The sequence below is a fragment of the Colobus angolensis genome, unplaced genomic scaffold, assembly GCF_000951035.1.
Source record: "Colobus angolensis palliatus isolate OR3802 unplaced genomic scaffold, Cang.pa_1.0 Scaffold418, whole genome shotgun sequence".
NCBI classification, from domain to species: Eukaryota; Metazoa; Chordata; class Mammalia; order Primates; family Cercopithecidae; genus Colobus; species Colobus angolensis.
In genome coordinates, this window is record NW_012117577.1 from 1,324,610 (window position 1) to 1,351,709 (window position 27,100).

At 36.7% G+C, this 27,100-nt stretch overlaps 1 protein-coding gene across 5 annotated transcripts in view; it reads left to right on the forward strand.

Annotated features, from left to right (window-relative positions):
- CCNC (cyclin C) overlaps positions 1–17,804 on the forward strand; it is a 27,697-nt gene extending 9,893 nt beyond the window's left edge. For 3 of the 5 annotated variants that reach the window (XM_011956435.1, XM_011956438.1, XM_011956439.1), the window contains 8 exons: positions 1,712–1,763; positions 8,316–8,371; positions 9,171–9,206; positions 9,892–9,983; positions 10,626–10,693; positions 13,703–13,782; positions 14,967–15,085; positions 16,577–17,804. In XM_011956435.1, coding sequence (XP_011811825.1) covers positions 1,712–1,763; positions 8,316–8,371; positions 9,171–9,206; positions 9,892–9,983; positions 10,626–10,693; positions 13,703–13,782; positions 14,967–15,085; positions 16,577–16,631 — 558 coding nt within the window. In that variant the 3' untranslated portion in view covers positions 16,632–17,804. Of the gene's footprint in view, positions 1–1,711; positions 1,764–8,315; positions 8,372–9,170; positions 9,207–9,891; positions 9,984–10,625; positions 10,694–13,702; positions 13,783–14,966; positions 15,086–15,942; positions 16,411–16,576 lie in introns of those variants that run through there. The other 2 variants (XM_011956437.1, XM_011956436.1) reach the window with 2 other exon arrangements.
- Positions 17,805–27,100: the final 9,296 nt, after the last annotated feature.

The following is a 27,100-nucleotide window of genomic DNA, read 5'->3' on the forward strand; positions in this document are numbered from 1 at the left end:
CTCTACTAAAACACAAAAATTAGCCAGGCATGGTGGCGGGTGCCTATAATCCCAGCTACTCGGGAGGCTGAGGCAGGAGAATCTCTTGAACCAGGGAGGCGGACGTTCTAAGTGAGCCAAGATCATGCCACTGCACTCCAGCCTGGGCAACAGATCGAGACTCTGTCTCAAAAAAATAAATAAGAAAAATTAAATTTAAAAATAATATATATATTGCTTTCCTACATCTCAAGTATCTTGATAGGCCTAAATTTCACCTTAATTTCACCTTTTTTTTTTGGCACGATCTGGGCTCACTGCAAGCTCCGCCTCCCGGGTTCGCGCCATTCTCCCGCCTCCCGGGTTCGCGCCATTCTCCTGCCTCAGGCTCCCGAGTAGTTGGGACTTCAAGTAGTGACTAAAACAATGCCCAATCCTTAAAATGTTACTTCCTCTATTCAAAAGCAATAAACATCTAAAACTTCTTAGATTCCAACTTACACCAATGCCTTTTCCATTTCGGTCTAAATAGTTCACTGAAATATAACTAAACTGAAAAATAAAATAAAAAGGAAAACATAAAAAGACAGTAGTGATAGAAAGTAACCACAGTTTCTTTAATTTGGAAATAATATCAATTGAATCATTATTATTTCATTCCACAACTTCCCCCAAATACACATACTTCTCACCTTTTTTTTTTTTTTTTTTGAGACAAGAGGACCAAATCTTTCTGTATTTTCTCTAGTTTTATGGAAATTGTATAGAAATCTCATTTAAGAACATGTCTCAGGCTTTTACTTTTTCTTTTCAGTTACTATAGTTGGAGGTTTAAATGTAAAACAAATATGTTACTACACATACATTTCCCCTACACAGGATAAGGATGTAGGCTGAAGGTATTTAAATAGATTTTTAGTTTAGCTCCTTTTGTTGGATAAGAAACCAACTCTTGAATTTTTTATTTTAAAATGAAGTGAAGGCTTTAGGAATCTTAGGCAATAGATGAAATAGTATATATAAGGTGGATCATAGTAAGTTTTAGTATTTTCACAATGGTGGTTATTCATTTGAAAGAGGAAACGGGAACTGACTTTGGAAGTCTATTAATTAAGGTTTATCTTATTCACAGATTTGACTGTTTTATCATAAAATGGCATGAAGTATCTGTTAGTATAGGTTGAATTGAATAGGAAACGTACTTAGTATTCTTGCAATTAAGTATAGAATGTAAATAATCTTCTTGGAAACTAAGTCCTAAAACTGACACTGTAATCTTACGACTTGGTTTCTAATTTGGTACTTTTTATTGTTATTAAATTACAAACTTATTTTAAAATTTGTCTTAAGTTGTAGCAATTTGGGGGAAAGGTAATACAGGCAGATTATCCCTGATCTGAAAATCCTAAATGCTCCAAAATTTAAAACTTTTTGAGTGCCAAAATGACATTCAAAGGACTGCTCATTGGAACATTTTGGATTTCAGATTTTTATATTAGGGATGCTCAACCAGTGTAATGCAAAATATTCCTAAATCAGAAAAATTTCTGATCCTAAGCATGTCAGATAAGCGGTAATCAACCTGTACATTTAGGGGTTTAAGTACTTCACGCATCAAGTGGGTAGAAGGTGAACAGAATGTAAACAGGGGAGCAAGGAAATCCTGTTTTAAATAGAGTTCAGATACCCTTAGATTCATTGGGTTAACATGTACCTGCTTTTCTTTCTTTAGGAATTTGGAGTAGTTTCAAATACAAGATTGATTGCTGCTGCTACTTCTGTATGTAAGTGCAAAATATATCTGCTTTAAGGATGTAATTCTAAAGAAATCTCCAGATTACATAGATTTTTTTTTTTTTTTTTTAGTTTATGAGACATATGACAGATTGGTTGGCTTTATTAAATTTCCTGAGGATACCTTTATGTCTAGTGTATTTGGCAAAAAATCGAGCTAAAAAAGGTTTTTTTAAAAGAAGTTATAAAGATAATACTTTTAATGTTAAAATGGATAGTAATAATCCAAAAACATCAACTCAGTGGCTTTTTATCTTATAAGAGTAAACAAAAAATTATGTTTCCTAATTTTATTATATTGTTTTCTAATGACTATTATGTCATTCTTATGGGTGGATATTAATATCTATGTGCAAACCCGTTCCTGTGTTGTTGGGTTGTTATGAGGACCAAATGAGTTAATATTTATAAAGCTTTTAGAACAGTGCCTTGCCTAGTATGTTACTTTGCTGAGGCTGCTGTAACAAAATGCCACAGAATAGGTGGCTTAAACAACAGAAGTGTATTTTCTCACAGTTTTAGAGCATGGAAATCCAAGATCAAGGTGTCTGGTTATTCTCACATGGATCTTTCTCGGAGCACACACACTCCTGGTTTGCCATCTTCTTCATGTGAGGACAGTAGTCTTACAGAATTAGGCCCCACTCTTATGTCCTCATTTAATCTTTTTTTTTCTTTTCTTTTTGAGACGGAGCCTCGCTCTGTTGCCCAGGCTGGAGTACAGTGGTGCCATCTTGGCTCACTTCAACTTCCGCCTCCCGGGTTCAAGTGACTCTCCTGCCTCAGCCTCCTGCGTAGCTGGGACTACAGGCATGTGCCACCATGCCCAGCTCATTTTTGTATTTTTTAGTAGAGACGGGTTTCACCATGCTGGCCAGACTAGTCTTGAGCTCCTGACGCCATGATCCACTAGCCTCAGCCTCCCAAAGTGCTGGGATTACAGGTGTGAGCCACTGCGTCCAGCCTGTCCTCATTTAATCTTATCCCTTTAAAGGCCCTCTCTCCAAATACAGTCACATTCTGAGGTACTAGGAGTTAGGGCTTCAACGTATGAATTTTGGAGGGGGACATATATTGGTCCACAATACTCAGTAAACTTTAGGGGCTATCATCATCATCATCTTCAATGACAACAACATCATTATCACTGGAAAACACTGTACCAGTGCAGTGGCATTGGTACCAAGATAAAATACAAGGAATTTAAGGACAAAAAAAATAAGACAGACACATAAAAATATTAATACAGAAGGAAATAAATAGTATAAGAGAGTTACAGAGAATGCTGTGAATGTTTTGGGTGGGAAAAGGTTGCTTCATGAATCCAGAAAGGATTAAGTAGAATTTGGTGAAGAAAGTTGAACTGGGGAAATGCAGGAGATAGACAGTCTAAGAACATTGAATAGTTTAGTCAAATAGGGAAAGCTCATGAGTTAGATTAACTGTATGTTGAGTAAGGAAATAGTGGGGAAAAATCCTTACCTGACGAATATCAGCTAATAGAAGGCCTTCAATGCTAAATGAAGGAATCTGCACTTTGTTCTATTGACAGTAATGAAAGTTAGTTAGTTATTTGAGACAGAGTCTCGCTCAGCCACTCAGTCTGGAGTACAGTGGCACAATCTTGGCTCACTGCAACCTCTGCCTCCCAGGTTCAAATGATTCTCTTGCCTTATCTTCCCTAGCAGCTGGGATTACAGGTGTGTGCCACCACGCCGGGCTAATTTTTGTATTTTTAGTAGAAATGGGGTTTCACCATTTTGGCCAGGCTGGTCTTAAACTCCTCACCTCAGGCCTCCCAAACTGCTGAGATTACAGGCGTGAGCCACTGTGCCTGGCCAGTTTTATTTATTTTTACACATGAGGGTAATGCTAGCATTGTACATTAGGAAGGTAAATCTGACAGAATTATGTAAGATGAATTGGAGGAGAGGGCAGGTAGAGTTAGACAAATTTTGAAGTTATTTACATCCCACAACATGGATGAACCTTGCAGACATTATGGTAAGTTAAATAAGCCAGTAACAAAAAGACATATTGTGTGATTACACTTACGTGGAATACTTAAGAGTAGTCAAATTAATAGAGATAGAAAGTAGAATGATAGGACTGGAGGAAGGGTGGTATAGGGAGTGATTGTTTAATGGGTACAGAGTTTCAGTTTTGCAAAAGTTTTGTGTATCTTAATACAATTTATAAACAAAAACCTTCTGAAATACAGTGAAACTGCAAACTGTATTGAGTGCTGTCACTTACCACAGGGTGCTGTGAGAAATAAAACCTAACAAGTTTAAAGTGGAAAAAATAATTTTTAAGTTGCTGAAGTCATCCCAGTGAACACTAGTGAAGGCTTAAACTAACATTGGCAGCCAGCAAGAAGAACAAACGAGCCAGATTTGAGCAATAGAGTCAGCAGGACTTGTAAAAGGAAGGGATTTAAGAGTCAGAAATGTGTTTTGAGGTTTTTTGCCTGGGGACTGGGGAGCTGTAGGTGGTACCGAAAAAGAGAATAAGTGAGTTCTTAAAAGAATTAAATTTAATCTTTGACATTATAACCATAAATATGTCAGTAGAACATCCTCTTAAAAATGTGAGGCCAGCAGTAGAAATTTGGAATTTGATAACGTTTAAGAGTTGCACAGGCCAGGCATGGTGGTTCCTGCCTATAATCTGTACACTTTGGGAGGCTGGAGCAAGAGGTTGCTTTAGAACAGGAGTTCAAGACCAGCCTGGACAACATAGCAAGGTTCCAACTCTGCAAAAAATTAAAGAAAAACTAACTGGGCATGGTGGCACACACCTGTGGTCCTAGCTACTCACCTGTAGTCCTGTCTACTCAACTAGGCTGAAGTGGGAGGGTTGCCTGAGCCCAGGAGTTCAAGGTTGCCGTAAGCTATGATTATGCCACTGCACTCCAGCCTGGGCAACGGAGTAAGACTCTGTCTCTAAAAATAAAAATAAAAATAAAAGACTTGCACAATATCTTATGCTGCATAGAAAAAGATGTGAACCAAAGAAAAAAACAGATCTTTGAGAGAGAGCATAGTGTTATTAACAATGTGGGGGTAGAGGTAGAAGCCATATTGCAAGGAATTAAGAAGTGAGTAGGTGCTGAGAAAGGAATAGTCTAACTATATTACAAATATATGAAACAACTTCAGTGAAAGGAATTGGGGGAAAGGTGTTGACATAAGTAGCTTTGGAAATGATTAGAGTGTAAGAGTAAAGGCAAAAGGAACTACACATAAGCATTGTACTCTAGTTGATAAAGTTGTTACCCATGGGTGTACAAGTTAACAATTCTGATAATGTTATACATGTATATGGGAATTAAACAATTATGTAAATCAATAGCAAATGTTTGAGAGCCGGGTTTCTCATTGTTGGAGTGGGAATTTACAGATAAACAAAGGGCTGGAAACAGCATGAACTCGTGTACCTTAATACAATATGGATGGTTACATATAGAAATACTTATAGATATGTGTATATGAATGGGTGAATGTGTGTATTTCTTGGCTTTCTCAGCTGAAAGAGTCTATAAGCAATGACATCCTAGTAGCAGTGAGCTCACCTAGTACCCATGTCTCGGTTTCTAATAAAATTCTCCAATAAAAGGTACCAGGGCTCCTTGGAGAAATGGCTGATTCTAGGACTGGGGCAAGAAATACACAAGATGGACCTGGACCATCTCATAATGCCAGTAATAAAGAAGTGTTCAAAACAAACAAGAAAAACAAAAACCTACATTGATGAGGATATGTCAAAAGGATATAGGAGCCAACTAAGAGAGTTCCCACTGACCAAAACTGAAATATTTTGACCATCAAAATTTTAAAAATAGCATTGGGTAATAACTTAAAGTATAAACTAAATATCTGTGAGTCCATACTGATATAAATAAATGAAGGAGAAGAGACATGTCTTCCATGCTGGAGAATTCCAAATGGTATATGTAGCTACTCTGCCCTCAAGTAGAGGGAGCATAACTCCCACTCATAAGGTGTTGGCTATATATGTTAACTTCCTGCTAGTGTGTACCTATGGAAAGGGAGGAGAAAAGTAACTTTACAGTGGGGAAACCTGACAAATACTGCCTTAGCCAGGCGATCAAGGTCAGTAGCAACAGTGATAAATCACATTAATATCATGTATCCTTGATGTGATATGATGAAGATGGTACTTTATCTCTGTGGTCTTCCTGTCAAAAACCCATGTTCTCTAGTCTAATGAGAAAAACATCAGACAAATTCCAGTAGAGGAGCATTCGAAAAAATACTTGACTGGTACTCCTAAAAACTGTCAAAGTCATCAAAAACAAGGAAAGGCTAGAAAACAGTCACAGCCAAACAGTCTAAGGAAACGTGACAAATAAATGTAATGTGGTATCTTAGATGAGACCCTAGGATAGAAAAAGGACATTGGTACAAACTAAGGAGATCTGAACAAAGTACAGAGTTTAGTTAATAATAACATTTCAATATTGGGTCAGTAACTGTAACAAATGCACCATACTAACGTAAGATGTTAGTAGTAGGGGAAGCTGGGTGAAGGCATGTCTTAGTCCAATTGGGCTAATATGAGAAAGTACCATAGACTGGGTGGCTTTCACAACAGACATTTATTTCTCACAGTTCTGGAGGCTGGCAAGTCTATAACGGTGGGTATAAGAGAACTGTGCATGATCTCAGTTTTTGAGTCCACAAAAATAAAAGGCAGAGGAATATAATTAGGTAGAGTTTGTTTTGCTTTTTTCAAGGGAAGTTTGAGCATATCAGTATGTGATGGAAGATTTACTGAAGGAGGAAAGGTTAAAGATAAAAAAAATGGTAGGAGTTATCTATTGAATAGATGATAACAAATGTATAAGTGGTAAGACAAACAATAGAGAGGAGGGAGGTGTTTTTCTCCAAGTTGGAAGAAAAGGATTAAAAGATAGAAAAAAAATGCAGAGCAGTTTTAGCGTGGAGTAACAGATATGTTGTGACAGTATCAGGTAAATATATTCCCAATAGAGGTGTTAGTGTCCAGGTCCAGGGGATGGGGATGTAGATTTGTTTTATATACAGAGATAATTTTACTTTGTTGATTGTCTACCATTATATAAGAACCTGTTTTGCTGGTATACTTTACATCACAAGGATTTGTAAAACTCAGAAACCTTAATAGGTACGTCTTAATTTAAATAAAGGAGAGAAGAAAGGAAAGATTATAAATTTACTAATGTCAAGTTTAAATTTTTCTAGGTTTCAAATCCTGGCAGATATTATGCATCTAAATTAGCTGTAGGGCACTTAATTTACAAAACAAATCTTTTTGAAAATATACTGCATAGAAGGAATGGAATTTCTTTTCTTTCTTTTTTTTTGAGATGGAGTCTCACTCTGTCACCCAGGCTGAAGTGCAGTGGTGTGTTCTCAGCTCACCCTCCACCTCCCGGGTTCAAGGGATTCTCCTGCCTCGGCCTCCCGAGTAGCTGGGACTACAGGCGCACGCCACTACACTTGGCTAATTTTTGTATTTTTAGTAGAGATGGGGATTCACCATGTTGGCCAGGCTGGTCTCGAACTCTTGACCTCAGGTGATCCACCTGCCTTGGCCTCCCAAAGTGCTAGGATTTCAGGCATGAGCCACCGTGCCTGGCTAGAAATGGAATTTCTTTTAATTTCAGTGAGATCACTTGGGCTTTGTACAAATGGAAGCTGACACCAAACATTTTTTAGGACCTGTCAGTAGATACTTGGTTGAATTAAATGTATCATAATGGCTTGAATACAATTTATCAAATAGTACTTATATGTATATGCTCACACCATTTTAAAGAGATGGGGGATTGATGGTTAACATTGTTTTTTCATTTGTACTTTATTTAGTAACTAACCAATAAAGTAATAGATAATAGAGTACCACTTTGTGTGTTACTACTACTACTTTGAGTAACTTTATGTATTACTCTAGAGTTTAAAAAAACTTTAGAGACCTTTGCACATACATTAATGCTTTTATTAAAATATATATTTTGATAAATACCTGGTCATTGTAAAAAGTTTAGAAAGTGCAGATTAGTAAAAAGTTCTTAAATCTCACAGATAACCACTGTTAACATTTTTTTGGTGTACTATCCTCCCGATATTTTATATGTATATTTTTTACTAATTGTATACATTATAAACACATATGTAACCCCGTGTTCCTTCTAAGCTCAATCACTGGAAAACAGAAGAATACCATTCTATAGCTAAAAAGATTTTAGAAATATAAAAGCCAGTGATTTTTTTTTTCCTGATCTTTTTCTTTTTTAGACATCAGAACCCTTTCTCAAGGTAGTAAATATAAAATTGAAGCTGTGTAGGGTGTCATGCCACCTAGTCTTTCCCCTTCCCTGAAAATAAATAAAAATCTGGGTCCCTAAGTATTGCCAAGAATTCCTACTGAAAATAATTTTGCTCTACCCTCTAATATTCTGCTTTGTTAAAGGAATTTTGAGTTAATTCATTTCCCATTTTCTCAGTTTAAATTGTTTTTTGGTTTTTCTTCTGCAGTAAAAACTAGATTTTCATATGCCTTTCCAAAGGAATTTCCTTATAGGATGAATCATGTAAGTATATGGTATAAAATAGAACACTTATCAAAGCTATATATAAACTAGCTCTATATTATATTAGACTAAATTTAGTAGTTTCCTAGAAATGGCAGTTTCAAATATTACATAAATACAGACATTATTCTAAATTAAAGCTAAATAACTTTTACCATTTAAAAAAATACTTCATAGTAGTGATTATCAACCCTGGCTGCTCATTAAATCACCTTGGGAACTTGTAAATAATACTGATGTTGGATCCTTTCCAGAACAACAAAATCAGAATTTTCAGGCTTGGGGCTCCCAACATTGGTACTGTGTAAAAGCTCCCAGGTGATACTACTATTCAGCTGGGATTAAAAACTAATGGAACAATATGAAATATAAGGTGAGTTTTCATTGACATTTTAATAGGTATGTCCTTTTTCCACCTTGCAAGGGATTTGTTTATTCTCTTTAAGTTACATTTTTTTAATTAAGTAGAAATAATTGTATTAGAAAGTATACTGGAAAATCTGATGGTTTTACAGGATATTTTTTTAAAAAGTGAGTAATAAGAATGATTGTGAGAAGCTGGCTTTTCCTTACAAGGATTAAAATCTTTATAATCATAATTGCATGTATAATATAGTAATTTTTTATTGCAGGTATTTATTTTAATATAAACTATGTTTATTGTCTGGATTTTTAAAACTTCTTAGTAAAAATTTTTAATAATTACTATAATGTCTGTAATTTATGTTAGATTAAGTGGATGGACTTATCTAATTTGGTTTCATATTAACATTTCATTGATAATCTTTGTTTTCAACAGATATTAGAATGTGAATTCTATCTTTTAGAACTAATGGTAAGTAAATCTTCTGTGATTAATAAATTAAAACATTTTTAAAATTTAATGAAGTTGGAAATTATTTAAAGAAAGTATTTTAGGGAGGTACATTTTAAAACCATCCACCTGATATGTGATGGTGAAATCATGGTAGCCTATTTATATTAGCATCTAGAGTCTCTCTGATGCCTGTAAAATAATTTGTATATCCTACTTAGGGATGAGAAAATTTTTCTGTTTTATAGTAAGTAACTATAATGAAAGGATTACAAACAGACAAGTCAGGACATTAAACCACCGTAAATTATGTGCACAATTTGTGTGTGCGTGCAGTGTTATTTAAAGATAGATTATGTCTTTGGCAGAATTCTGCTCCTCCAGTTGGGAATTATGGATTTATAGGCTAATTAGAGGTTTCAGTGTGTTGCAGATGTGACACTTTGAGTCTCTAAGGGAATGAATGGATGCTGACTGACTGCCAACCGATTTATCAAGGTATATTCCAGAGAGAGCACTGCCTTCACTATTATAGTAGAGTTTAGGGCTGTCATACTGCTTGCTTAAGAGAATAAAAGGGAAGCAAGCATGAGTTAGTGAAATTCACTTTGAAATACACAATTACAAATCAGTTGGGTAATGATAACATTTTTGTGTTGTAATAAATCTGTTTTTTATACATACACATTTTTTAAACTGTTTCTAGGATTGTTGCTTGATAGTGTATCATCCTTATAGACCTTTGCTCCAGTATGTGCAGGACATGGGCCAAGAAGACATGTTGCTTCCCCTTGCATGGTAATTAGAACAGAAGTTATTAATAGTGTAACGTGTTATTAGATAGGAAGGTTGACAATTAAATATGAAGTCCAGTATTTTTAAAGTCATTAAACTATTGCCCCAAGATATTTTATGTTGAGCAAAATACCACTTGTTGAATTTTAATAACTATAGTGGTGTAAATGCCAAAATGAAAACAATCCTAAATTATCTGTTCCATAAATAGACCTATTAAAATTTAATTTTATACAAAACACAGACTGTTAACATAAAAATTAAGACTGAAGCTGTCTTTAAAGTAATCAGAATACTTTTTGGTAGTATGCAACATACATATAAATTTACTGTATAATTTCTGTTTTTTTAATTTGATTTTCCTGATTTTTAAAAAATTAGAAAAATGTGTTTATAATTTGTTATGAGATTTTGAAATTTAAAATATATTTAGCTGTAATTTTATTCATTGATATGTGCTTATTTGTTGTCACATTCATGTATCCATCCTTTTGCCTTGATGTTTTCACTTTTATAGCTGTGCTTCAGTAATATAAAAGGAAATAAATGTGTGCAAAGATGGGAAATCTGGCCCTCTCTGGAGGAAATGTACAACCAGATGAGGTAGTTCTGCTTTCAGTAATAATATGATTTACATTTCTATAGGAGGATAGTGAATGATACCTACAGAACGGATCTTTGCCTACTGTATCCTCCTTTCATGATAGCTTTAGGTATGTAAGCATGGTGTGCCTTTATTAGTTAAATTAGTTATAAACCTATTTAGGTCATCCTAAATTTCACCCTGTTGTACTTTGTGTTTTTGTGTTCCATGAAGTAATAGACTAATCCTTGCATGTGAACTTTCAATAATATGAACTGCAACTGTCACAAATCAGGATTATTATTCCCCCACTCCCTTTTTTTGGTAAGTTTTTTTTTTTGAAACCATTCAAAATAGTTTTAATCAGTGTCTGAATAGAATATATTTGTTTTTTAGAGGGAAAAGTTCAGAATTAAGCCAGCTAATATTAGTTGTAGCATGTAAAATAATTAGGCCTTTCATATCTTGAGCCCAAACAAGTACTCAGAGGTTGTGTAAAGGAGCATCTGTGGTCCCTAATGCTTGGCTGGAGAAGTTAGATACATTCATTCTACTGTCTGTGGAAAGCAGTGCTGTAATGGGTGGAGTCAGATAGTCCTAGGCTTAAACTTTACTTCTTTTACAATTGTGGGAAAATTATCTGACCTTTCCGTGTTTGTTTCCTTAATAGTAAAATGGAGAGAATACTAGTAATTCCACTGAACCATTTGAAGAATTAAATGAAATAGCTTGTACAGCACCAAATAATGCCTGTTATATATTGGACACTTGTTAATTTTGTTCCTTTTCCTTCTGTTGATTTTTTTTTTTTTTTTTTTTTTTGGAGATGGAGTTTCGCTCTGTTTCCCAGGCTGGAGTGCAGTGGTGTGATCTCAGCTCACTGGAAACTCTGCCTCCTGGATTCAAGCGATTCTCCTGCTTCAGCCTCCTGAGTAGCTACAGGGGGATTATAGGTATGCACCACCATACCTGGCTAATTTTTGTATTTTTAGCAGAGATGGGGTTTCACCATGTTGGCCAGGCTGGTCTTGAACTCCTGACCTCAGGTGATCCACCCTCCTTGGCCTCTTAAAGTGCTGGGATTACAAGCATGAGCCACCGCGCCCAGCCCCTTCTATTGATTTTTATAACTCCATCCTCTTGATTTTTCCCTCTTATTTTCCATTGGTTTGTCTTTGTTCAGTTGTTAATTATTCCTTAAATGTTCGGCCTTCTTACATCAGGGCTGACAAATAGGTTATACTTACACTTCTGTATTACTGGCAGCTCCCTGAAAGGACTGGATTTGAAAGGATTTTTGAAGTGGTGTCTGGGTTTAGTGGGTACGAATACTGGGATCTCTATAGGTAGGAAGGAAGGGATAACAACATGTGTCACATCTTTGCCATCCCTGCAGTTTTCTTCTTGGGTACTTTCCATGAGATTCATGGCTTCTACTATCACTTATGTGCTGAAACATTTAAATTTCCTTATTTAGCCAAGATCTTGCCACTTTTCAGTTCTTTATATCCATCTTCCTTTTACATAGCTCCACTTGGCATCCCAGCAGCACCTCAGCCTCATGATGAGGACTGAGCTCATCGCTTTGCCCCAGATTGCTCAAACTTTGCCAGTTTGGTGAATAGCACGAGTTATATACCTTAGTTGGAAACCCAGCAGTTAGGCCCTTTCATCTCCCTCAATACCCACATGTAGTTGTTTACCAATACATTTTGTGCCTTCATCTCGATTGCTCCTTCTGTAATCTGATAGTCATCTCATTTCTATCCATGTTACCACAGCAGTCTCCTAACTGGCTTGTTAGCCTACAGCACTCCCATCCTCAGAGAGCCTGTCTATCCTCCAAACTGTTGTGAAGCTAGTGGTTTCACCTGGGAATAATTTTGCCCCGAGGGGACATTTGGCAATGTTTGGTTTTAGTTGTCATAACTAGGGTAGGGTGCTACTGGCATCTAGTGTGTAGAAGCCAGGGATGCTGCCAAGCATCTTGTAGTATTCAAGACAGTGTCAGAGAATTGTTCAACCTAAGATGTCAGTAGTGCCAAGTTTGAGAAACCTGGAGCCAGCCGAATTCATCTCCCAATTGATATACATACTGTTCTCCCACTCTCATTTTTTGTTAGGACTTGGCTTAGATATCTTCTCTTCAGTGACCCTCCCCCACCCTTTCGGCATCACGTCAGTCTGGGTTTAGGATGCTTTCTCGATCTCCAGTGTACTCTATGCATGCCCATGTTAATAGCATTGTCCACTGTATTTTAATTTCCTGTTTTTATCATTTCAGTCCTTTAGTTTTTTAACCCCTTCTTGACCTAAGCCTTACTCATAGCTTTGCTTGACTTAGGGCAACCAGTGTGTCAGTTCACATTTGAGTTGCTATTTGCCTAGAATGTCATCCTTAGCAAAGACATACGGATAACCAGACCAAGGAGTATAACTTAAGCTGGGGTCAGTTCAGGATATCCAGGCTGCTCAGTAGAAATTGTTTTAGGCAAAGTTGTGATGTAGATTGTTCTCTTTTGTTAGTTTATATTGTATATAACATATATAACTAATTTTATATACAGTATATTACATTTTTTTTTCTAACCTTTATTTGATTACAACACTGAATTCTGTAAGGATGTGCCCAACTTTCACATAACTTGATCATATGCTAATAATGAAAAGGAAGAAAAAAGGCGAGGCAACACTGCTTTTAACTGAAATGTGGAAACATAGTCAACATTGTTAAAACCTAGTGTATTAATTGACATTTTTGTTTGTTTTGTTTTGTCGCACTGACTTCTGGGTGCAGTTTAACTGCTGCTTTGTACACTACTCAGGGATAACTTCCCTTTTCCATTCTCCTCATTGAATGTTTTTCCTCTTTAACTTGCCTGACTCTCAAGGCAACTGCACCGTGACTAGCACGCAGTGAGGACCAGATGTCAAGAACTTGATGTAATTACTCTAGTAATTTTTTCTGTCTCAGATTACATTGTTGAGGTGGTCAATGGTAACTCTCATATGTAGCTGTTTAATTTTTTTTAAAGAGTGTTGGAAAATACACAGGAAATTTTTTAGTGAAAAATCTTTGTTAGATCATATTCTGTGTTTGCAGTTAAACATGGATAGTTGTCTCTCATTATCATTTCAGCTTGCCTACATGTAGCCTGTGTTGTACAGCAGAAAGATGCCAGGCAATGGTTTGCTGAGCTTTCTGTGGATATGGAAAAGGTATTCTGTAAAATTCCGTTAGTTGTATGTAAACTTGAATGTTTAAAAATTAATGTCATATGTACTTATCATGAGCCTAAAATCTTATGATGTCCACCAGGCTAAGAAGATTATTGGTTACAAAATATTAAGAAATATGGGCTGGGTGTGATGGTTCATGCCTGTAATCCCAGCACTTTGGGAGGCCTAGGTGGTTGGATCACCTGAGGTCAGGAGTTCAAGACCAGCCTGACCAATATGGTGAAACCCCATTTCTACTAAAAATACAAAAATTAGCCAGGTGTGGTGGCATGCACCTGTACTCCCAGCTACTCAGGAGGCTAAGACAGAATTGACAGAATTGCTTGAACCTGGGAGGCGGAGGTTGCAGTAAGCCAAGATCATGCCACTGTATGCGAGCCTGGGCAACAGAGCAAGACTCCGTCTTAAAAAAAAAAAAAAAAGTTTGGTAGGAAGAGTTAATGCCGGTTATTTAAGCTATGTATCTCTTTTCAGTTTAGGATTAAACAGAATGGTAAACTTTTGGTTTGATTGGTTGCAAAGTAGCCTCTAATTCCCAGGATTATTTTAAAAGCTCCCTGGTAACCACTGAATACTACTGTGAACTTCTGTAACATAGCCTATCTCCTGGCAAAGTGGCTTTTGCTGTGTTTCTAGCTTTTGTGCTCAAGTGTTAGATGCATTAAAATTAATCCTAAGGTTAGGTTCTACTCAGGTGGGAAAAAACGGCTAATTTAGAAACTAGTTATTTCAAATTTGTAGCTGCCAGTTTTTGAACACCTTAATGTATGTGTAGTTAACAGAGAATCAAAACATCTTTTGTGCACTACCCCCCATTAAGTTGTTTAAAATAATTTATACTAGAGGAGTGTGCTCTATAATGGTATATTCCCTCATGATTAGAACCTTTATTCTTAGTATGTTTCAGTTTAAAAGATATCATCAGATGGAAGGAAATCAACTGCAGAGATAGATAAGAATGGACAATGCACACATGCTGAAAAATGAGAGGCTAGAAGGAAAATCCTAAACAGCATTGTGGTGAAAAATACTGCTTTCAAATTTATCAGGATTTAAGGACAGAGACTACTCTTTTCTGAGGGTTGTGTAGTAAGTGATGTGTGCTCTTTATATAAATGTTGCTTGTTTTTGCCACTGAGAACTTCTCAAATATTTTCTTCTAGATTTTGGAAATAATCAGGGTTATTTTAAAACTGTATGAGCAGTGGAAGAATTTCGATGAGAGAAAAGAGATGGCAACCATTCTTAGTAAGATGCCGAAACCAAAACCACCTCCAAACAGGTACTTTGTAGACTTTAATTATTGATGTCATTTAATTATATATCATACTTACCATATTTTTCTTAGATTATGTTGTTTTATAGTTTTTAAAACATTTCTTCCAAAACTTCATGATCCATGTTAATTTTATTTTTTAAATTTGTGATTTGATTGAAAATGTCTCATTTAAAAAAAACCACTAATCTGATTAGTAACTTTTCCTAATGCAGTGAAGGTATATTACAGGTATCTCTCAACATATGGTCATATGCCATAAATTTAAAGCTGACAGAATTAGGCAAGTTCATCTGAAATTCAGGGCAGAATTCAGAACTATAGTAGTTTCATGTCAGTTTGACTCTGTGCCATCTTTTTTTTTTTTCACTGCCAGCTATTGTCCTGTTTTATAAATTTCAGTAGCAATTTTCAAAAATTTCAGTGAATGATCTGATACTGTAAAGATAAAGAATTTTGGTTTTAAAGTGACCCTAAGATCCACAGCACATAAGAATATATTTTTACTAATAATGAATCACCTGTGCTAAGAGGGGTTTTTTTGTTGTTATTGGGGTGTGTGTGTGTGTGTGTGTGTGTGTGTGTGTGTGTGTTTTAAGTAAGATCTGTTCATTTAGTTCAGTGGTTCTCTGCCCTCACTGTGTATCAGTTCATTTGGGGCAGGGAGAAAAAGTCAGAAGGGAAATAAAGAAATGCCATCCATTTTAATTATTTCTTTAGAAAAATGATTGTTATATAACAAGATAGATTTATGGATTGCTACTGATAAGTTAATGTCACAATTTGGAAACAGTTAATACTTTATTCAAGGAGCTGTTTAAGGCAGTCATTCAAACAGCTACCTTTGGATGCATTTTTTGCAGAAATTCCCTGAGTGATTCTCCACTAGTGGCAGGGCCTGAAGCTGCAAGATGATGGTGGACAAGATAAGGCAATAATCCTATTGCCAAAGTTACTGGTATTTTCAGTTTTAGTTATTTTTAAGTATTCAGCATTTTCCAGGAAATTACCATATTTCTTGCTGACTTATAAAGGTTTGCTATATTTATGTATGATTTTATTATGCCTTTGGACAACAGTTTTGGGTTTTTTTTTGAAGAACACTTCTTGTTTTTCATAAATAGTAGGAATAGGATTTTATATGTAAGATTTAATTTTATAGGAAATTTGTTTAGAAGAAGCTGTAATCTCTATGTTGAGTGATACCTGTAATAACAATGAAATCCCATACCCTGGTTTAAAGTTTTTGAGTATATATGGACACTAACTTCCAGAATGCTTGTTATGTGTGAGGGCACAAAGTTATATAAGAATAAAAACATAAAACCAAATGTTAGTCTTCTGGATTTTAATTTTTCACGTGTCTTATAATGAGGAATGTCTTTGTTTTGTATAGTTGTGCCACAGAATAATGAATTTTAAAGTCAGTAGGCTTATCAGGGTGTAAAAATGGATCTTTTAATTGGTATAAAATCTCTTTCTTCCCCATTTGAACAGTGAAGGAGAGCAGGGTCCAAATGGAAGTCAGAACTCTAGCTACAGCCAATCTTAAAACATTCCGAAGAATTCCGTAGTGGACCACTTGGAAATAAACCATTGGACAGATTTCAGTAATGTCTTCAGTGGAACACAAATGAAAATGAATAGCTTGTTTCTGTCAAGCATATTGGAAAGTGATTTTATTTTTGCAAAATAAGTTTTTCTTTAATATGATTCTAGTACATAATTGATTAAAATCTCTTGATTATAAATGTTTGGAAAGGTTCTAAGGGGACCTACAGACAGACATACATAGACATTTCAAAATTAATAGCTTTTGATTAGTATAATATTTCTTAATTTGGATAATAAAAATTGTAGCTTTTTATTAAGCCAGGAAACATGAAGCATAATTTGTTTAAAATTCTCTTTGGTCGTTGAGGGACCAAAAAAGGACGTAAAATTTACAGTCAGTATATGAGGGGTTTTTTCCCTCCATAAGTTTAACTTTAAAACTGTATTTAAGGAATCAAATCTTACAAAATCCTGGAAGATTTTGGTAATGATGTTGATAATTTCAGGGAAATTAATCAAGTACCTATATTGATTTAAAAGTATATTTTACTCAATAGTTTGAGGATCTTGCCATGGAAGATACTAGCCCAGCCTAGCAGAAAAGTGCAATATGTATAGCATACTTTGACATTTTAAACTTTATAGTCCATAACCATTTTGAAATGCTGGGCAAACTACATGAAGTTATTTATAATTAATTCACAGCTAATCAGGCATTTTGAAAGCTTAATTGGATTCAAAACCCATAATGTTGGAATTTGGTAAAATTTTAATGTTGATTTTTACTGTGAAAAGTTTTTTATAAGATATACACACCCTAGTTTAATGTTGTGTCTTGGTGTGGATTTACAAATTTACTACAGGTATTCTGAACCAGGAACACAATCAGGTTTCAGGCCAGTTTGATACTGGCTGTCCTTAATTCTAATACGAGAGTAGGACATCATACTAAATGTTATGTCAGTGGGACTGTACTGTCTGTGGAACTTAGCAAATTAATCATTTTCTTCAGACTTGAAGGAGAGTAATAAATAAAATTTGGAGTCATAGGATATTGATGTACAATTTAAGGATTAAACATTTTTAATCAATTGTGGATGATGGCTTATTAAATTAAATGTTGACTTCCTAGTATAAAACTGCAAGAATAAAAGTAACTTCTCCAGCTGTATCGACTAGTGTCTTGAATTTATCTGTTTGAATTTGCCTGATGTTGTTTTTTGAGAATTCTTCCTTTAGTTAAGTGTTAAAGCCTTTTATAGGTTGTCAAGGGGGTAATTTCAAATCATTTGTAAACAGATTTTAAATAGAAAATTTATTCCTGATGGAGAGTATCAGAAGAGCTGGAAAGGGAGACTATGTGTAAAGTCAAGACTGATAACATATATAGGTTTCCTAGGCTTAGTAAGAAAAAAAGCTCTCCTCAGGTCTGAAGGAATTAAGTTGGGCTTAGGTAACACCTATAGTCTTTTAAGTTTTTATTTTTAAAATTAATACCATGCCTCATAATTTTGTTTTCAGTCTCTTATTGTGGAAAATTTAAAACAACATACAGGAGTAAAGTAGTGTAAGGAACCTCCATGTATCTATCATCCAGCTTCAGTAGTTATCAATTTATGACCAATTTCATTTCATCTAAACTTGCACCCACTTTCCCCAATTTGCCATCCACCATCTTATTTTGAAGCAAATCCTAGATATCATATAATTTTATTCATAAATATTTCAGCATGTATTCCTAATAAATAATAGTTCTTTTAAAAAACTAAAAGTATTATTGTGCCTCAAAAAGAATTAGTAAAAATAATACTGGATTTTCAGTTATTTCACAAGTATAAAAATTGTTAAAGAGTTCTAGTCGGGATCTAAATAAGGATCACACATTACAATTTGTTGACAAATCTTTTGTCTTTTTATTATTTTATTTTTATTATTTTTTTTTAGACAGAGTCTCTCTATGTCACCCAGGCAGGAGTGCAGTGGCACAATCTTGCTCACTGCAACCTCTGCCTCCTAGGTTCAAGTGATTCTCCTGCCTCAGCCTCCAGAGTAGCTGTGTCTACAGGCACGTGCCACCACCCCTGGCTGATATTTTGTATTTTTATTAGAGACGGGGCTTTGCCATGTTAGCCAGGCTGGTCTGGAACTCCTGACCTTAAGTGATCTGTCCACTTCAGCCTCCCAAAGTGCTGAGATTACAGGCGTGCGCCACTGCACCCGGCCATGTCTTTTTAAATTCATGAATTCCTTCTCAGTCACATTTTTAAAATTTCTGTTTTTGGTTTGCTTGTCTACTAAGAGTCTCTCACCATCTGGATTTTGCTGATTGCATCCTTGACATGCCATTTATTGTGTTATTTTCTCCTCCATATTTTCTGTAAATTGGTGATTGAATCTATAGGCTTGATCAGATTCAGCCTTGTTTGTTTGCTTGCTTCCTTTTTTCTTTTTTTTTTTTTTTTTGGTAGACCACTGTACAAATGAAGTAGTTTTTAATCAGGAGACATAAAATGGCTGGGTTTCTCTAGGATTTAATAGCCATTGATGATATGTATTGTTTTTAAAAATCAAATATTACCATAGGTTGCATTGCCCAGTGTGATAGCTACTAGCCACTTAAAATCTCTAATTTGTTTATAATGATTACATATTTTAAATATTTTGGATACATAGGATTAAATAAAACATTAAAATTAATTTCACTTTACTTTTAAATTTTTTAAGTGTAAGATTTAAAATCATGTAATGGTTTGCATTAAAATTATATTGGGCCAGGTGCAGTGGCTCACGCCTACAATCCCAGCACTTTGGGAGACCAAGGCAGGTGGATCACCTGAGGTCAGGAGTTCGAGACCAGCCTGGCCAACATGGTAAACCCCCCTCTCTACTAAAAAATAAAAAAATTAGCCAGGCGTGGTGGCAGGTGCCTGTAATCCCAGCTACTCAGGAGGCTGAGGCAGGAGAATTGCTTGAACCTGGGAGGCAGAGGCTGTGGTGAGCTGAGATCATGCCACTGCACTCCGGCCTCGGCAGCCTGGATAATAGAGTGAGACTGTCTCAAAAAAAAAAAAAAAAAATTCTATTGGACAGTGTCGCTGTAAGACATAGAGAAAATGTTAGACCCCTGTCCCATTCTCCCTACCTCTCATTCCCATTCTCCAGAGGCAGCCACTTTCAACTTTTAGTCACTTCTCTGCTGTTTACTTCCACATTTCCAAGTGACAAGGTTTTAATTTATTTGAACACTTATTAAAAATGTGCCAATTATGTTCTAAGCTCTCTGCATTTATGAAGTAAATTCTTAGAACAATCATTTTAAAGATGATGAAACTCCGGAGCAGAAATATTAAGTAATTTACCCAGTCACAGATTAAGTAAGGGACAGAGCTTGGATTAGATTCTAATTCTTAGTATCTGGGCATTTGATCAGACGTGGTGGCTCATGCTTATAATCCCAACATTTTGGGAGGCTGAGGCAAGAGGATTGAGGTAAGGTGTTCAAGACCAGCCTGGGCAACAAAGCGAGACTCTGTCTCTGTTTATTAAAAAATAAATAAAGCATTTTTAAAAATCTGGGCATCTGACCTCCAAATATATTACCATATTGCCGCCTCCGCTTACACTCCCCTCATTTTTTTCTTTTTTTTTAAAATATAAATATTATCTAACTCCCTGCTATGGAAGATGAAGATTTTGCTTTTCATACTTCTCCCCCTATTCTCCTTCCCTAACCTGATCTTACACTGGGACTTCTACTCCCATCACCACTTAATTGTATAATTTTTGTTAAATTCATATCTAATATATAAGTATACATACATAATATTGTCTTCTATAGCATACCATGATTACATTTTATCATATTTTTATATTTCTGCAAGTAGTAATTGCCTTGGTTATAATTTGTTCAGCTTCATTTGTATCTTCTATTCATCGATCATCAGAATCGTTTGTCATTTTTTATTCTCCAAATCACAGGGAGACTTGTTGGAGTTCTGCAGCCTTCAGTCAGGACTGACTACTGTCCAAGTAACACAGTTCTCATAATAGAATTGATCATATTGGGACTTCCCTTTGTTTTCTCTTGCATTTAAGATATGGGGACTCCAAGTCTTTTTCTTTCACCATAGATAAGGTCTCCCTCTGTCACCCAGGTTGTAGCACAGTGGCACCATCACAGCTCACTGTAACCTTGAACTCCTGAGTTCAAGCAGTCCTCCACTTCAGTCTCCTCAGTAGCTAGGACTATGGCTGCACAGCTAATTTTTAAATTTTTTGTGGAAATAGGGATCTCACTGTGTTTCCCAGGCTGGTCTCAAACTTCTGGCCTCAAGTGATCCTCCTACCTCGATCTCCCAAAGCCCTGGGATTACAGGCATGAGATACTCCACTTAGCTGGTAATCCAAGTCTTTTAAGTAGTACCTTGTTCTGGTGAGTGCAATGGCTTCTCAAAATTCTAAGGATATTAACTTAGGTTTTTTTGGTTGTTTTAAAATTTTCTTTGTTCTTGCATTAACGCTACAGGTTGAGCATCCATAATCTGAAAATCTGAAATCCAAATTGTCCAAAACCCAAAACTTCTTTTTTTTTTTTTTAGACGGAGTCTCACTCTGTCCACCAGGCTGGAGTGCAGTGGCGCGATCTTGGCTCACTGCAAGCTCCGCCTCCTGGGTTCACGCCATTCTCCTGCCTCAGCCTCCCTAGTAGCTGGGATTTACAGGCGCCCACCACCGCGCCCGGCTAATTTTTTGTATTTTTAGTAGAGACGGGGTTTCACCGTGGTCTCGATCTCCTGACCTTGTGATCCGCCCGCCTCGGCCTCCCAAAGTGCTGGGATTACAGGCGTGAGCCACCGCGCCCGGCCCAAAACCCAAAACTTCTTGAGTGCCAACGTGATGCTACAGGTAGAAAATTCCCTATCTGATTTTATGTGATGGGTCACAGTCAAAACTTTGTTTCATGTGCACAATTATTTCAAAATACTGTATAAAATTAACTTCAGGCTATTTGTATTGTGTACATGAAATATAACTGAATTTTGTTTAGACTTGGATCCCATCCCCAAGATACTGCATATATAGGCAGATACTTCAAAATTTGAGACACTTCTGGTCCCAGCTGTTTCAGATAAGGGCTATTCAACCTGTATTTCTTTTAAGTTCCTTTTTGCCGTTTGGTTTGGTCGTAGTCTTTCAAGTTAGAATCTTGGCCATAATTGTCTCGGGATCCTTCATATTTGAGAGACACAGAGAAAGCTAACTGGAACATCTCTGTGTACATGGGTAGGACTTTTCAGTGGTGAGCTTCATTATAGGTAAGGAAACAGCAAAACATTTTCCTTAGCCATGTCTCACACCCCCAACATGGTTTTTTAAAGATTTTTCTTCAGGGTGGGTCAATTTTTCTGGAGAGAAAGCTTATCTCAGGTAATAGGAGCTGGGCTGTCAGTTCTGAGACGAAATAAGGCAAGAAGCTCCGTATTCAGCTTCACTTTATCTTCTTGTTTTCAGTAAGGAGTCCACTGCCATTCCTGCCCCCATATGTTTAGGAGTTTTCACCTGCCATCTTTACCCATTAATGTTAAATTAATGCAAACAGTGACACAAAATATCAGCTGCCTACAAATAGGTATCATATTGTACATATTCACACAGTAATAAATAGTGGCAAAGTATTAAATATTTCACATGTGTTATCTGATTTAATCTTCAAAACTTTACTGTGAAGTAGGAACAGTTATTATCCATATTTGGATTCACTTCAACCACATTCTGCCATTACAATACCTTATTGGCCGGGCATGGTGGTTCACGCCTATAATACCAGCACTTTGGGAGGCTGAGGCAAGCGGATTGCCTGAGCTTAGGAGTTCAAGAACAGCCTGGGCAACACAGTGAAACCCTATCTCTACTAAAATACAAAAAAATTAGCTAGGTGTGGCAGCGTGTGCCTGTAGTCCCAACTACTTGGGAGGCTGAGGCAGGAGAATTGCTTGAACCTGGGAGGCAGAGGTGGCAGTGAGCTGAGATTGAGCCAATGTACTCCAGCCTGGACAACAGAGCCAGAATCTGTCTCAGAAAAAAAAAATAATAATAATACCTTATTAAAATTTCTTTTTTTCTTCTTGTCCTTTGCTTCCGGAGAAACTTTTAGCATTAAAAAGTGGTGGTGATAAAATTATATTTTTCCATTAATAAATTGCTGTTTTTGGGGGCACTGAAAAATATTTTTTACTGGATGGTAAGACAAGCATTCAATTTTTTGTGTCTAATCATACAAAATTTCTCATAGATTAGCTGCTGATCCTACTACCTCTATCCAGTATTTCTATGGCATATACATTCTAGATAGCAAAAGAGCACATTATCTTAGAATCCAAGAAACCCCACTGAGATCATAAGCAGAGAAGAAAGATGATGTGAATGAAAGAAACCGGAGATACTTTGATTGCTTTAGAACTCTTGAGGCTATCCACTGTTGCCAGTTTTTTCAGGACATCTTCCTCCTATTCCATTATGAAAGAGATGTAGAGTATGCATAGCATTTAAAAATATAATCTGGCTTTTCTCTATCTAAAACTTTTGATCTACCCTTGTATTATCAAAGTAAAAGTGATATTCTCCCATTATTGAAATAAACAGACATTTATTAAATGATGTATTAAATCATATGCTGTATATTCACATTTTGAGGTCTCTGATACTACAGACCGGTTTTACTCCTAAGAGCTTTGTTGGCATAAGGCCAGGTGCTGTGGCTCACACCTGTAGTCCCAACACTTTGGGAGGCCAAGGCAGGGTGATTGCTTGAACCCAGGAGTTTGGGACCAGCCTGGGAAACATGGTGAAACCCCACTTCTACAAAAATGAGAAAAATTAGCTGGGTGTGGTGGTATGTGTCTGTTGTCCTAGCTACTCAGGAGGCTGAGGCAGGAGAATCACGTGAGCTGCCCAGGAAGTCAAGCTGCAGTGAGCTGTGATGATGCCACTGCACTCCAGTTGGGAGACAGAGTGAGACCCGGTTTAAAAAAACGTATAATTTGTCTAGAGCCAGAGGTTGCAGTGAGAGGAGATTGCACCACTGCACTCCAGCCTGGGAGAAAGAGTGAGAACCTGTCTCCCTGTCTCAAAAAAAAAAAGGCCAGGTGCGGTGGCTCATGCCTGTAATCCAGCACTTTGGGAAGCCGAGATGGGCAGATCACGAGGTCAGGAGATCGAGACCATCCCAGCTAACATGGTGAAACCCCATCTCTACTAAAAATAGGAAAAAAATTAGCTGGGCATGGTGGCAGGTGCCTGTAGTCCCAGCTACTCGGGAGGCTGAGGCAGGAGAATGGTGTGAATTTGGGAGGTGGAGCTTGCAGTGATCCAAGATCCTGCCAGTGCACTCCAGCCTAGGTGACAGAGCGAGACTCCATCTAAAAAATATATATATATATACACATACACATATATATACACACACACACATATATGCAAACACATATATACACATATATACACACATAAAATTTGTTAAATATATCAGAGTGACAACTAAAATTGTCTTTATAAGTTTGAGCTAATATAGAAGATAACATTATTCTAATTTATTAACCCTTTGTTTATTTGGGTAAATAGAACACATTATCAAGTTTTTTCTTAAAAAAAAAAAAGGAGGGGGGGGTACCAGGAATCCAAAGGTATAATTGTATAGTCTTGTTCAAGTGTAGCCAAGTGGGGATAACAGTTCCTGAAGGTAAAAATAAGTGCTTACCTACCAAACATGTTAAATAAAATTGTCAACAATACTGTTAAAGCCTATTGTGTTCCTCTTCCTTCCCCTATTGGAAACCATTCAGAATTAGATATTTATTATTTTTATAATTTATTTATATGTACACTATATATGTCCATATGCCTAAATAATAATATAATATTTTGTATGTTTAAAAACTATACTGGCCAGGCATGGTGGCTCATGCCTATAATCCCAGTGCTTTGGGAGGCAGAAGAGTAGGATCAGCTGAGGCTAGGAGTTTGAGACCAACCTGGGCAACATAGCGAGACCCTGTCTCTACAAAAAGTGAAAAAACTACCAAGGTGTGGCAGTGTGTGCCTGTAGCCCCAGCTACTCTGGAGGGTGAGATGGGAGGATTGCTTCTGCCCAGGAGGTATAGGTTGCAATGAGCTGTGATCTTGCCACTGCACTTCAGCCTTGGTAACAGTGAAAAACCTTGTCAAAAAAAAAAAAAAAAACTATATATGTTTCTGTAATTTGCTTTTTTACCTCAGCATTGTAAGAGTCATCCATGTTAAGACATGTACCTCTGATTTCTCCATTTTCACTAATCCTGTCATCAGGCATGTCTAATCTGCCGTTAAACCTGTCTACCTTCTATTGGGTGTTTAATTTCAGTTACTGTATTTTAATTTTGTCATCTAAGTTACTGAATATATTAATCACAGTTATTTTAAAGTCTGTGTCCGAAAACTCCCAATCTGTAGATCTTCTGTGGATCCATTTCTCTTGTCTTGTTTTTTCATTGTTTCTCAATCATAAAGTCCTATTGACTGCTGTGCTTAGTAATTTTTGGTAGAATACTGAAATTGTGTGTGAAAATTGTAAGGTGAAATTGTATGTGAAAAATTGTAAGGATAATTTGTGGCTGCAGCTCAGGGATCTACAAATTACACCCCATGGACCAAATCTGACCTGCTACCTGTTTTTGCCTGGCTTTAGGTTAAGAATGTTTGCTGTATGTTTAAATGATTGAAAAATAATCAAATGAAGAATAATATTTGGCAACACATGAAACAAAATTCAAACCTAAGTGGCCATAAGTAGAGTTACTGGAATAGTCACATTATGTATTGTCTGTGGCTGCTTTTGTGCTGCAACAGCAGAGTTGAGCAGTTGCAACAGAAACCTAATTGGCCACAAGACTAAAAGATTTATTATTGCCAACCTCTGCTCTAGCTAGATAATGGTATCTTTCTCTAGAGAGGATTTAATTCTGGTAGGCCCTTAAGATATTAGGAAGATCACCTTAAGTCGTTCAGGGATTTAGTTGATTCAAAGCTTGTTTTGAGTTCTTGTGGGGGTTGTGAATTTCTGGTTCACCTCTACTTCTAGGGCATAGCTTTTCAGGGATTCCGACTAAAAGCCTGATGTATTTATCCAGAATCCTATTCCTTGATGGGCCCAGTACTTCAATGTTGGTTCATTGTCTACAATTTTCCTTCTCCCTGAGATTATGGCTCTTCTATGTGTGTGTGTATGTGTGTGTATATGTATGTACATACACACACACACGCACTGACAGAAATATATGTATTTCTGACATTGTCAGAAATAGAAGTTCAGGGTGATCAAATTGCATCCCCACCCCAGATTCTTCAATGGCCTTCCATCTCAAATTTAGGAAAAAACAAATCCTTATAGTTACTACAAGAATGACTGCATGAGTGAGTCTAAAAACACATGGGTCTAAAGAGGCACAGACAAGAGAAAACAGGTTTATCTTGCCACCAGTGCATGAGCACACTAGTAAGTGTAGGACTTAACACTCCAAAGGAATATACCCATGCTAGTGGGAGTCATTTGCATTTAGGCATTTCTGTTTTCATTATTTTTAAACTGAGGTATAATCACTTACCAAAAATGTACATTAAATGTTCAGTGTGTTTTGACAAATGTATATACCTATGTACCAATACCTCAGTCAAGATACAGAACATTTCCATCACCCTAGAAAGTTCTCTCCTTGCCTTTTGTTTTTTGTTTTGTTTTTCAATTTTTTTGTTGTTGTTGTTCTGAGACAGGATCTCACTCTGTCACCCAGGCTGGAGTGCAGTGGTGTGATCTTCCAGCGTTCAAGTAATCCTCCTGCTTTAGCCCCCCGAGTGGTGGCACGCACCACTGTGCCTGGCTAATTTTTTGTATTTTTTTGTAGACACTGGGTTTCACCATGTTGCCCAGGCTGGTTTTGAACTCCTGAGCTCAAATGATCTGCCTGCCTAGGCATCCCAAAGTGCTGGGATTATAAGCCTGGGCCACCGTGCCCGGCTCCTCCTTGCCTTTTCCAGTTAATCTTCTTCCCTGTAGAACAGCAACCACTGTTCTGATTATCCCCATATTAATCATAATTTTTATTTTATTTATTTATTTTTGAGACAGAGTCTCACGCTGTTGTCAGGCTGGAGTGCAGTGGCGCAATCTCGGCTCACTGCAACTTCCGCCTCCCGGATTCAAGCAATTCTCCTGCCTCAGCCTCCCAAATAGCTGGGACTACAGGCGGCCACCACCATGCCCAGCTGATTTTTTGTATTTTAGTAGAGACGGGTGGTTTCACTATGTTAGGCAGGATGGTCTTGATCTCCTGACATCGTGATCCACCCTCCTCGGCCTCCCAAAGTGCTCGGATTATAGGCGTGAGCCACTGCACCCGGCCCAATTTTAATTTTTTACATTGCAAATTTCATCAC